General features: G+C 46.8%; 1 protein-coding gene across 1 annotated transcript in view; it reads left to right on the top strand.

The window, feature by feature from the left end:
- The window catches only part of LOC102020017 (FERM and PDZ domain-containing protein 3-like), a 50,949-nt gene extending 40,258 nt beyond the window's left edge, over positions 1 to 10,691 (top strand). Inside the window, exons 6-8 of the mRNA XM_005404701.2 lie at positions 3,684 to 3,791; positions 6,554 to 6,685; positions 8,682 to 10,691. Coding sequence (XP_005404758.1) covers positions 3,684 to 3,791; positions 6,554 to 6,685; positions 8,682 to 8,978 — 537 coding nt within the window. The 3' untranslated portion in view covers positions 8,979 to 10,691. The remainder of the gene's footprint in view (positions 1 to 3,683; positions 3,792 to 6,553; positions 6,686 to 8,681) is intronic.
- The last annotated feature ends 1,918 nt before the right edge of the window (positions 10,692 to 12,609 follow it).

Raw genomic sequence — 12,609 nt, 5'->3', positions numbered from 1 at the left:
GGTGCTTAGAGAAATGTCTGTCCCTAGCACAAGAGCTTACACTCAAGGCAAGTGCTCCATAAATATCGTTTGGCTACTTGATAGGAGCAGGAAGGAAGTAATGGTTTTCTGAAGATCAAAGAACAAGTGGATGGCGAAATTGAGCTCTCTTCACATTTAAGTGGCCCTGCAACGCCACGTCTTGCCTGTAGAAGACTCACAGTGATGGGTGAAGCTGCCTGGGGAAATGACACAGACTCTCCTTAAAACTCCAGTTTCTTATTAGACACCTGCTGTGTTCCCAACATCGCAAGGGGTGCAAAGCAAATGCCTGTTTCCTGCCAGTGGACACCTCTCCGGTGTTCTAGGGACACATGGTTCAGATTGAGACAGTAGAATATCCACTGCCGCGTGGTTGACAGCCCATGCCACTCAGCTGCCAATGGGGGGCGGTGTCTGACCAGCCCATGGTCTTTCTTGCTGCCTTAGTTTACAGGCAGCGAGCTGTCTGCTCCTGATGGGCCGATAAGAAGAGGTGGGTGGGGAGCACAAAGGTGTGTTCAGAGATCAAGGATTCTTGCCCAAAGTGCCCCAGGAATCTGTGGGAGTTGGTGATATCCCAGTGGGACAGGGATAGCTGGAGCTAGCCGGCACTCATGTGCTTTTGTAGGCAGTAGCGAACTGGGCTGTCAGAGGCCTTAGCATTTATGTACTGAGGCACAGCTGCAGTTATTGAGAGAAGACAGCAGGCCCAAAATGAGCAGGGAAATCAGCAGGATGTCAGGTACCTCTAGAGTTGTTTGAGGCAAAGCCACTCAGAAGAAGGGATAGAGAATACAGGTATCTCCCATCTCCATTTCCCTCTCATCCCCCAAACCAGCCTGTGATCTCCATTCCTGCATAAGGAAGGCTGGGAAGCCTAGAGGACTAGAGGACCCCCTTGGCAGGCTGGTTGAGTAATTTGTGATAGGAAGCCATGTAAATCCTCAAAGCAAAGGTTAAAGAGAAGCAAAGATTGGTGAACACAGAGGAGAGGGAGCACGATGGAGCACCTACAGATGAAGGCAAAGCAGACCCTGAGGTTCAAGTCACCAAGTGGACGTTTGTATCTTGAACCCTTGAAAGTCCTGAGGACATATGACTTGAATTTGGAAAGTATGGATGATACATCCTGTCCCATCTCAACATTACAGAGAACTCAGCCAAGGCCGGGGCACCCAGTGAAGAGCTCCCTGCCCTCCTCTCCCTTTCCTTGTTCTTCTTTTTTCTTTCCTCTCTTCCTCTTCCTTCCACTCTCCCTTCACCACTCTCTCTCTTCCACCATGCCTGCCTTTTCCTTACCTCAAAGTCAGGCCACAGGCACAATAAAGCCCCTAGTGCAGTCCAACCTGAATCCAAATGCCCCAGAGTAGCCAGAGCGCATCCAAAGTCACTTCTCTCTTCTGGATAGGCCACCAAGCATTGTTCACGGCTCCTGTCTGGGAAAGAGACACACATCAGTCTTCCAACTCACTGTGCTCAGGAAATTGCCTGATGTCACAGCAGTGCCTCATCCACCACTGCCACGGGTGTGGACCATAGCAGCCTATTGGGACCTGGGGGAGTCCAGGTCCAGGTGACTCCAGGCTAGCCTATTATCCTTCTCCCCTCATGTTCCAAGGCTTTATTAAGCAGCAAGAGCAAAAATAAATCCTGTGGGTGCTCCTTGCCAACTCCATTTTGAAGCAAAATCAATTAAGTAATTATCTGAGTCCAACCCAGTGTGCTAAATAAAATCTGCCACTGCTGAGCATCGTTAGCCTGGGGATCCAGGCCTCTGGGCTTGGCAGGAATGAGGCATCTCATCAGGGCCCACAGAGGACCAGGGAGCCACACTATTCCATCTTGATAGCCCCTCGCTTGCCATCTTGGCTTGACCCCAGGAAAATTTGACTCCTGGCTCCTCACTTCTGCTAGCCACGCTAACTCAAGAGGACTTGCTTGTGTCTTTTTGAATGCTTTATCTGTGACAGTCACTAGATCTGGGAGGTTGTCTTTTGTCTTTCTGATAATCCATGTCTACCATCTCTTTTGAAATCAAAATCCAGTCTTACTTTGAAAACCTTGTCCATCTTATGCCTGTTGGTTTGTTTTGGTTTCTGTATGTGTGTGTGTGTGTGTGTGTGTGTGTGTGTGTGTGAGAGAGAGAGAGAGAGAGAGAGAGAGAGAGAGAGAGAGAGAGAGAGAGAGAAGCTCCCTCAGAGGGAGCTTCTCTTCTGTGCAGTCTGTGAGCTCCTGTGGAACTGGTAATGCCGGCCCAGGGAAATGGTTGCAGCCTTCTCATGAGTCTAATCATTCAAGTAAGCACATACTAATAACCTACAGCTTGTTCATTGAGCAGCCACTTACTGGGCATCCACTGTGTGCCAAGAACTTTGTTGTAGGGACTGCAAAGATGAGTAGATCTGGTGGTTGTGCTCTGAGTTTACAGTTTGGGAGCAATAAATGTTCTTCAAAAATATGAAGGTATTGAGAGAAGTGTGTATAAATTGCTCTATGAGCACATAGGAAGACCACTGGACCAAGGCTTTACAGGATACGTATTTGAGCTGAGTTTTAAAGGATGAATGGACATTTGTCAAGGAGGGAAAGGGGAAGGCAGAAAGAATGGCCTTTACTTAATGAATTGTTACTGAGAAATTAACATGTGCCATTCTATAAAAAAGAAGCCCCTGCCTGGGCCAGAAAAATGTATGCTAAGAATTAGCAGGTGTTCAGAAATGGGCCTCGCCGGTGGTTTCCAGTCAAGGTCAGTGCTGCCAACTCTCCAACAGCTTTCGGAAATATTTGAGGGTGTTTTGGATCATCCCAGTGATCTGTCATGCTACTGGCATTTAGTGTCAGACATGCTGAGTGTCCTCCAGGGAATGAGACAGTCCCGACAGTGAAGAATTGTCAGAGATACGGAGGCATGAGAGAGGCAAAGGTACTAGAAATGATAAGACACGAGTCCAGAGAGGAAGGCATGGGCTAGATCAGAAAGGGCCAGGAAGCTGAGCGTGGAGGCACATGCCTGTAATCCTAGCCCTCTAGTTGGCTGAGGCAGGAGGATCACAAGTTCCAGCCCAGCCAAGACAACTTAGTGGCTTACAGAGATTCTGCCTTAAAAGAAAAAAGAAAAAAGGGATGGGAATGTAGTTCAGTGTGAAGGCCCTGGGTTCAATCCCAACTACTGAAAAAAGGAAGGGAGGGAGGGAGGGAGGAAGGAAAAGGAAAGGCCAGAATGCCATGAAGGGGTGGGAGTGGCAGAGCAGAGGCAAACAGGGGCCACGCCTGAGTTTGCGAAGGGCCTGAGGGAAAGGGAAGTATCACGAGAGAGGCTGAGGTGAGTGAGGTGGGCCGAAAAGGGGCCTTTCATGGACCCTTCAGGCTGTATGTAGTAGTCCTTATAGCCCAAGCACAGCTCAGAGCTGTGGCGCTTTGAACCGCAGTAGAATGCAAGTGCATGTGATGTCAAATAAACTATTGACTTTTGCTATGGCCCGGTGTCTTCTTTGGTTTTGATCTCCACATAACATTATTATTGACCTGCTTTTTCCTCTGTCTCTGTCCTCCCATCCCTTGGGTCCTTTTCTCCTTTACCTCCTCCCTCCTCCTTGCCACACCATCCTGTGGCTTCCCTCCTCCTCCTAAATGAGCCCTCTCCTCTCCCTGCCTGTTCGTAGAAAATGATGAAGAAGGAAGCCCTCCTCCTCATCCCCAATGTCCTGAAGGTTTTCTTAGAAAACGGGCAGATCAAGTCATTCACTTTTGATGGCCGGACCACCGTGAAGGTACATACAGAGTCTCCTTGCCTAGGTCAGCTCTTGGTCCCATGCTCCTCTGACGACGCGTGTGGCTGCGCACTACCAGAGCAAGGTGGCCTTTGACCTCCGATGCTTCCTGAGGTTTCAGAAACGCAGTCCTCAGATGAGGCTGAGGGTGGAAATTTGCATGCTCAACTGTGTGCCGCTCATTGCAAAAATATGCGAATGCCCACGTGGGCACAGGGATGCATGTCTGCTTGCCCACTGCTTTATGTACACGTTACACACGGTCCTCCAGGACACTTAGGAACTAGGAAGTCTGAAGACCAGCAAGCCGGTTATAAAGCAAAAGAGATTTATATTAATATATTAGTAACACCTACACAAGTTTACACACAGAAATAAACAAATGCAATCTCTTGAGACTAGCTTAGCCTTGCCTTGCTTTTTGCATAACAACCAGATTTTATCCACTCAACCAAGATTTGAAAAGCCCAGCCCCAACCCCTTTGGCTATTCTTTTCACAGACAGAGCAATTACAGTACTGAACTCTGATTCTTAACAGCTCAGCCAGGCGTCAAAAAGTCCTAGTGATTTTCTTAGACCTGAGGAGTAGAGGCGATGGTACAATTCAGCCCTAGGTTCACTCTGCTCTGGGACATAAATATCTGTTTGTACTTTGCCTGGACTCTCCAGAAAAGGAATGCCAACCCCAGAATGAATTTTTAAATGCAACCAATGCTCTCCAAACTGCTGGGCAGCTACCATACCTACCCATGAAACCTACCTTGTCCCACAGGTGTCCTGAGGTTCCCATGCCGGGGACAAGAGAACGCTAAGAAAACCTTGGGCCAGGAAACTTGCTAGGAGGATTTATCAGGTACTCAGAATGGGCCTTGCCAGTGGTTCTCTACAAGGGTTGGTACTGCGCCCTCCCAGAGAGCTTTTGCAATTGTCTGAGCTGGTTTGGGGTCATCCCAATGATTTGTTGTGCTGCTGGCTTTTAGTACCTGGAGATCAGAGATGCTGAGTGTTCTAGAGGGGGTGAGACCATCCCTGAATGGTGAAGAATTGCTCTGCCCAGAGTTCCACCAGCATGTGGTTGCAGTACAGTGTGCCTAAGCCATATTGATTGAACCAAGAGTTTTTTTTAAATTTTTTATTAGCACATGTATGCAGTACGTAATGATCGCTTTCATCATGGGGAGTTGAACCAAGAGTTTCTTTGGGAAGGTTAGGCCTGGGTGGGTTTCCAAAAGGACCGAGAACCCAAGTGCACTCCTTAGGGAGTCATGGGATGGTCTCTTGGCTACTGAGGTTCTCAGGCTATGGGAGGGAATTTTGAAACAGAACTAGGTTACCCAAGGGGAATCTAAATGTCCCTCCTTCAGACGTGGCTATCTCTTTGTGTTGCATTGTTCCTTGGTATTTGTTCATGGGTTATTTGCCCACTGTACTTTTTTTTTTTTTGTACCGGGAATCAAATTCAGGACCTTGCACTTGCCAGGCATGCTGAGCTATCTCCTGGCCCATTTGCTCACTGTAGATTCTGTCTCCACACTGGAATGTTCACCACCCTCTCTTTCCCCTTGGAGGATTCTCCAAACATTCTGCTGTCTCCTCATGGCTTCCATCTAGCCTCAGTTCTGCAGGACAGCAGTGTTCCTCTCACTCCTGATGTCAGTCTGACTTCAGGAAGGGTACACTGGCTATTTATTGGAACTTTGACAGGTTGCCAAGCCATTTGTCCCAGAGAGCTACCTGGGTGAATTGACAGCCTGGCACAGCGACCATTACACTTGTAATACCAGTTGGCAATCACTAGTTTGGCCGTTCACACTCCCAGTGCAGCTGAACTGCAAAGAAAACTTTATTTGTCCCTGCAAGGGCTCTAGTAACGCTAGCCAGCACCTCTGTGACTACTTGGATGATACAAAGAGAGCCTCTCAAGTACCCCCCAATTTCCAGCCTCCCATCTGAATGGCTAAATATCTTCCAGTGTTCACGGAGGGGCTTGCCTGGCAGCTCTGTCAGAGAGCTCTATGTTCCTGTGCCTGCTTCTTTCCAGCGCTGGGGGGCTGGGAGATGCTGACTCCATGAACACGCACACTGGAATACAGGGAATATGCCGAAGTCACAGCAAATAAATAGCAGAAGTCTCAAAACTGACATCTGGGCAGCCCCCACTGATATGTTTCCAGACGCCCTAGTATTAAAAGTAGGGCAGCAGAGCAGACGGAGCCCAGAAGTAGTCAGATTTATGACTGTACCCCAGACACGTGACATAGTTCCTCTGCATGGGCACATTTTTCAAGCTGCTAAATTGATCATCTATAAAAGTCAGCTACGGTCAAAAATGAACATTTGACCAGTAACTCAAGTCATTTGATTTAGATTATGAGTCTAGAAATAGCCTATTTTAATCATATAAATGCAGCGTTTGCTTTTGTTAATCCCTAAGTAAAGGTTGACAGAAAAATCAGAGTGGACATTGTGACTTAGAAGAACCGACACCGCACTTGGTGCTCAGGAAATAATGTGTTGACTGGAAGGAAGGAGGAGGAGACACAGCTACCTGCGGCCCCTGCACCCTCGGCATTCCCCAGGGCCCACCTGTGGGCAGCGCTTGTGGGCCCCTTATTCATCTTGGAGCACAAGGCTTGGGCCACCACAAATGCTAGTGTCTCAGCCTGCTGTACAGGACTGTACTGCTTTGTTTTCCATCCCCGCTCCACTTACAACAGCGCAGAGCAAGACATCACCCTTCAAGGCTCTTTTTCTTCCATAGGATGTGATGGTGACCTTACAGGACCGTCTCTCCTTAAGGTATATTGAGCACTTCGCTCTTGTCCTTGAGTATGCTGGGCCAGAACAGAATCACAAGTTCCTGCTTCTCCAAGACAAGCAGCCCCTGGCTTATGTAAGTAACTCCTTTACCCTGACTTCATAGATTTGCATGTGGCCTGTACTAGAGAAGAGAATTTAAGGCATTTTATATCTGGAAAATGCGTGGTGATATGCTCGGGCAGCTCCCACAAGGCAGGTTTCTTACCTGAGGCTGTTACTACCCAACTCCAGAGTTTTTGGCTATGCCCTTTGTGACCTAAGGAAGGCATGAAGACCATTAGTCTTGATTGCTTAGCAGCAAGAGTGCAGGGTGGCGATTTATAACACAGTACCCAGAATGCCATGTGGGAAAAGGCTGGGGGAAGCCAGGACTGTTGGATGGGATTTCCCGAAGGGGAAGTACCAAGAAATATCAGGGAACAAACAGGGCCAGTCAATATTCCCAGGGAGGGTGGGAAAGAGTTGAAAAGGGACAGTTGGGAAGAATACATTTTCAGAGCCTACGTAGGAGCCAAACAAAAACCAAAACTGAGCCAGGCCTGGTGGTGCAGGCCGAGATAAAAAGGCTCAATATAAATTCGAGGCCAACCTGGGCTACATAATGAGCTCAAGGCCAGCCTGAGCTACACAGTGAGACCCTTTCTCCAAGAACAAATCAAAACAAAAATCAGACAAAAAGTTTTTTTAAAAAGGAATTTTGGAAAGAAAGAATCTTCAAATTCATCTGTCAGCCATATGGAATCCAGAAGCTCACAGGTGAGAAGATCCTCCTTAGAGGGAGATTTAAGTGATCCACCCCCTGCAGGCCTCAAGCAGCCCTTTGCATCGAATTGGTCCCCTTTCCAAACGGGATTTAAAATTTTTTATTATGGGGGCTGGGGATTTAGCTCAGCGGCAAAAGCGCCTGCCTGGCAAGCGCAAGGTCGTGAGTTCAGTTCCCGGTACCAGAGAAAAACCCAAAAAAAAAAAAAAAAAAAAAAAATCTTTTATTATGAAAATTTTCAAACATTCACAAAAGTATAAGAAATATAGTACATGCCCATCCCCCGCTCCAGTGATTACCAGTACATTGCCAACCTCCCTCATCTGTACCTCCAAATGCAGTTTCCACTCTTGAAGCCCACAGTAAGTCATTCATTAGATCTGGCCTCTGCTTGAGGCTGAGCCCCTCTGCATGCTATAGGCCTGAGCCCCACAGAAGAAAGAACCTAAAAAGTTCTCGGGGGGTGCGCTCTTCTTCACTAGTGTCTTAGCATGCACACCCACTTGTTCATATATAGGTCATGTCCTGGATATGTGATTTTATTGTTTTTTTTTTTTTTTTTTTTTGGTTTTTTTCTCTGGTACCAGGAATCGAACTCACGACCTTGCGCTTGCCAGGCAGGCGCTTTTGCCGCTGAGCTAAATCCCCAGGCCTGGATATGTGATTTTAAAATACATCACTTTGAGTCAAAAGGGTAGAAAAGACCTGGCTCCACATCACATTCCCCTAAGGTACAGTGGTCCCCCCTTACCCACAGGCGACACATTCCAAGACGCACAATGAATGCCTGAAACTACAGACAGTACCGCGTCCTAGACATACTGTTTAAACATATACATTCATACCTATGTTAAGGCTTAATTTACAAGTTAGGAATAATAAGAGATTACCAATAATAATAAAATAGCACAACTGTAAAAGCAGTCCATGGTAAAACCTGTTTAAAACTCACAAATTGGGGCTGGGGAGATAGCTCAGCAGCACAAGCACCTGCCTGGGAAGCACAAGGTCCTGAGTTCAATTCCTGGTACCAAATAAATAAATAAATCTCACAAATTGTTTATTTCTGGGATTTTTTATTTAAATATTTTAAGGTCAAAGGTGGCTACAGGTAAGTGAAACCAGGGAAAGTGAATCCTTGGGTAAGGAGACATTACTGAATATAAATCTGCCAGGTGAGGGACAGAATAGGAAACAATATCCCAACTCTGCCCGAAACCCCACTTTAAGGACCTACCATGTTGACTGCCTACTCCAGCCACTGATTCTAGATCTCTCTCCCCCGTGTCTCATCCCTGTGGCACAGGTGGTTCAGCGGACACACTACCATGGAATGAAATGCCTCTTCCGAATAAGCTTCTTTCCCAAAGACCCCGTGGAGCTGCTGCGTCGGGATCCTGCTGCTTTTGAGTATCTGTACATCCAGGTAGAGTCTGGCTTGGGGATACACAGACAGACAGACCAGTGGACAAACAAGCAAACAGGCTATTCTGCCACCACAATGAAGTCTCTATGTAAGTTTTTCCAACTTCCAGGTAGCTCTGAAGGACCTTTCTCTTTCTGCTACCATTGTAATCCATGGCCAAACTGGCTGGCCTGCTGACCTGAGCTGGCTGTGGCTCAAAGTCCTATTTGTCCATACAGAACTCATCAGTTTTCAGGAACATATAAGCCCGGTGACTCTGGAACCTTCACAAGATCCTAAGGTTTAACAAGCCCACTTCAGCTTCAGAAGAGTCTCAATGTCTAATACCCAGCTCTGGTAAGGAGATGGTTCCAAATTCGCTGCATCCAGACAGACTTACTGAGCGAATCCTCTGGGCCAGACCCTACACCAGGTACTGGCAGTCAGATGTAAAGGCAGAGCTTGTACATGCATAAATAAGCACGCTAGAGGCAGGGTTCAAGGTGGGTGAGGGCACGCAGGAAGCAGTTTGCCAACTCTGCATAAGAGAAAGACAGGGGCAGCTCCACAGAGCAGTAGCTACATACATGCTTTCAGCTGCGGAGGATGAGCGGAAGTTTGCCTAGAGAGACGGAGCAGAGGGGACATACTCTAAGGGGTCTTGGCGTTTACAATGCACGGCGGCAGGAGGCAGAGCGGCATGATGAGAGAACACAGTAACTTATTATAACTGCAGCACAGGATGTGATATAAGGAGCAGTATTGAATGAATTGGAGAGAAAGGAAGCAGGTGATAAAGGGCTTGGTAGGGCATGGCAAGCACAGGCTTATGTTATGGAGGCTGGGCACTGATTCTTAAAGTCTGGTCCCTGAACTGGTAGCATCAGCATCAGCCGGGAACTTGCTGGACATGCAAATTCTTGGGCCTCAGCCCAGTTCTACTGAATCAGAAACTCTGGAGGTGGAGCCCAGTGATATTTTAACAAGCCCTCCCTCAGATTCTCTTACCCAAACTGCTTTGAAAATCATTGCTTTATGACACTGGCTTTTAACCCTAGCTGCACGTGAGAGTTACCTGGGAAGCTTTGGAAAATTTGAGCCACCCAATGCATGACCCATTAAATCAAAATCTGTGGAAGTGGGGCCCAAGCATTGGCATTTCCTAAATTCCTCATGCAATGCTAATGTGCAGTCAAGGTTAAGAAATTCTCAGCTGGGGATGTAGCACAGTGGCATAAGTGCCTGCCTGGCAAGCGCAAGGTCCTGAGTTCGGTTCCTGGTACCAAAAAAAAAAAAAAAGAAATTCTTCTGGAGGGTGGGGGCACAGAAATCACAAAAGGAGAATGTCCTGGTCAGATGAGCAATTTCCAAAGGTCACACAGCACAAGCAAGCACGCTAGCTCAGGAACGATGGCAGTTATCCAGAGGAGAAATGATGAGAGTCAGAATCCAGGCTGTAAGGGAGGGGTAGAGTGGGATTCAAGAGAGATTTAGAAAACAGAACTGATAGGCTTTGACTGGCTGAGTGTCTGGTCGAGGTGATATCATTCCTCAAATTAGGGAATAAAAGCAGTGGAATGGGTTTGAGGAGATGAGTTCATTCGGGGACATACTGAGTTCTAGGTGCCCACAAGACATAACACAGCATTTGAGGAGAGGAAAAAACCTCAAGCTTCATCTGCCTCTGATGGTGACCCCGGGGAACATGCTACGAGACATCGTGGTTGTCCTCTCTGCTCTTTCAGACAGCCTAAAATGGTAGAAACATTTCTCAGTGCAAGTTTCTTTACCAACCTTCTGGTGTAAGGTCTACTGCATCATGCCACTGCTCTGCTGCAACACGCAGCTCCACGGCAAGCCAAAACCCAGCGTCTCTAAAGAACTGAAGATGCACTTTTTTAGTTTTGTTTTGTTTTGTGTTGCTTCTGTTTGTTTGTTTGTTTGTCTTTTTGAGACAGGGTCTCACTACATAGTTCAGGCTGGCCTTGAGCTCACTTTGGTGCCCAGGCTGGTCTCGAACTCGCAATGACCCTCCTGCTTCAGCCTCCCCAGTGCTGGGATTACAGACGTGCGCCACCGCGCCCAGCTGAAGCAGTTTAAAAGAAGATCGTTTACTTGAAGGTGGAGAAGGAGGAAGCGAGATGACAAACAGCTACTCTAGCAGAATAGAGAGAATTCGAAATGAATTGCTTGTGGACCTGTTGTCTGCAGCTCCTTTTACTGAGATTCGTGTGGTAGGCTCCTGGAATTTGATTGGCCCCCTGCCTTGTCTTTCATCCGAAGGTTAAAATTATGGGTGGAGACTTTAAGGACAAGTAGTTTAGGTTTAAGGTCTAAGTAAAAGGAAAATTTGTAATTCTGCTGTTAGTCTGCCACCTGAGGCCTTTTTTTTTTTTTTTTTTTTTTTGCTATTCTCTTCCTAATTGCTTGAGTCTAGCTGCCTTTGTCTTTCTAATTCCTCAGACACTACCTACCTTTGCCCTTCCCATTGCTGGAGAATGGCAGGTCAAAACTGCCTTATTTTTGATAAAGCTCAGTGAGACCTTCATCCTGTCCTTTTCCTACCTACAGCTCCCCTTGTCCCCACATTAAGAGGCAGTGAGTTGTGTGGTTGTGGTATGTATTTTTGAAGTTTAGTTCTCATTTTGCTTGCCCTCAGTTTCTTCATTCAAGCTTCAGTGGTTGGGGCTGGGGATGTAGCTCAGTGGCATAAGCACTTGTCTGGCAAGCACAAGGTCCTGAGTTCAATTCCTAGTACAAAAAAAAAAAAAAAAGAAAGCTTCAGTGGTTAGCCTCAGTTCTAATATTTGGGGGTTTTTTTGTTTTTTTGTTTTTGTCTTTTTTGAAACAGGGTCTCCCTATGTAGTTCAAGCTGACCTTGAGCTCACTTTGTAGCCCAGGCTGGCCTCGAACTCGCAACGATCCTCCTGCCTCAGCCTCCCGAGTGCTGGGATTACAGGCATGTGCCACCACGCCTGGCAAAGTTCTAATATTTTGGTTTGTTTGGTTTTTTTCTTCCGGTACCAGGAATCGAACTCATGACCTTGCACTTGCCAGGCAGGCACTTTGCCGCTGAGCTAAATCCCCGGCCCAAGTTCTAATATTTTGGTATTTGGTGGAATGAGCACATCTACTCTTTTTCCTCCCTTTGTGATAGTATGGACTTCAGCTATATCCATTCCTTTTTTTTTCTTTTTGGTAGCAGAAATCGAACTCAGGACCTTGTGCTTGCCAGGCAAGCGCTGTACTGCTGAGCTATATCCCCAGCCCTATATCCCTTCTTTTTTATATTTAACAGCTATATTGAGATCTAATTCACACACAATAAACTATGTGCATTTAAAATGCTCAGTATAGCCAGTTATGGTAGCACACACCTGCAATCCCAGCACTTGGGAGGCTGAGGCAGGAGGATCAGAATTGCTGGGAGTCTCTGGCCAGACCATCATCTCCATCGAGGAATCCTGGGTAATCATGACTATGGAGGAACAAGAAAACAGCCTGTTGCTAGTCACAGGTGCAAGTCTCTCGGTCCTTCTTTTCAATCCTGGCCTTCCTTCCAGCCATCATACCTCAGTGAAAGGAGTCACTGGTGAGGAGGTAATATGCTATTTTTGACAACCCTTAGGCTGTAACCACTTATTAGATCCTTCTTGCATATCTCTGTCTTCCTGAGAAACCACTTTGAAGATACCACCACGTATTACAGCAGCCATTGATATTTTCCTACTAATCTATCAATAACTGTGTTGTTTGTAATGTTCCTATCCTATTTCATAATATATGTTTATTACTATGTGTTTCCTACAACAACCATTGAGAATAGTTA

Source organism: Chinchilla lanigera, unplaced genomic scaffold, assembly GCF_000276665.1.
Source record: "Chinchilla lanigera isolate Chin_1 unplaced genomic scaffold, ChiLan1.0 scaffold00089, whole genome shotgun sequence".
NCBI classification, from domain to species: domain Eukaryota; kingdom Metazoa; phylum Chordata; class Mammalia; order Rodentia; family Chinchillidae; genus Chinchilla; species Chinchilla lanigera.
This window is presented reverse-complemented; position numbering and strand designations above follow the sequence as displayed.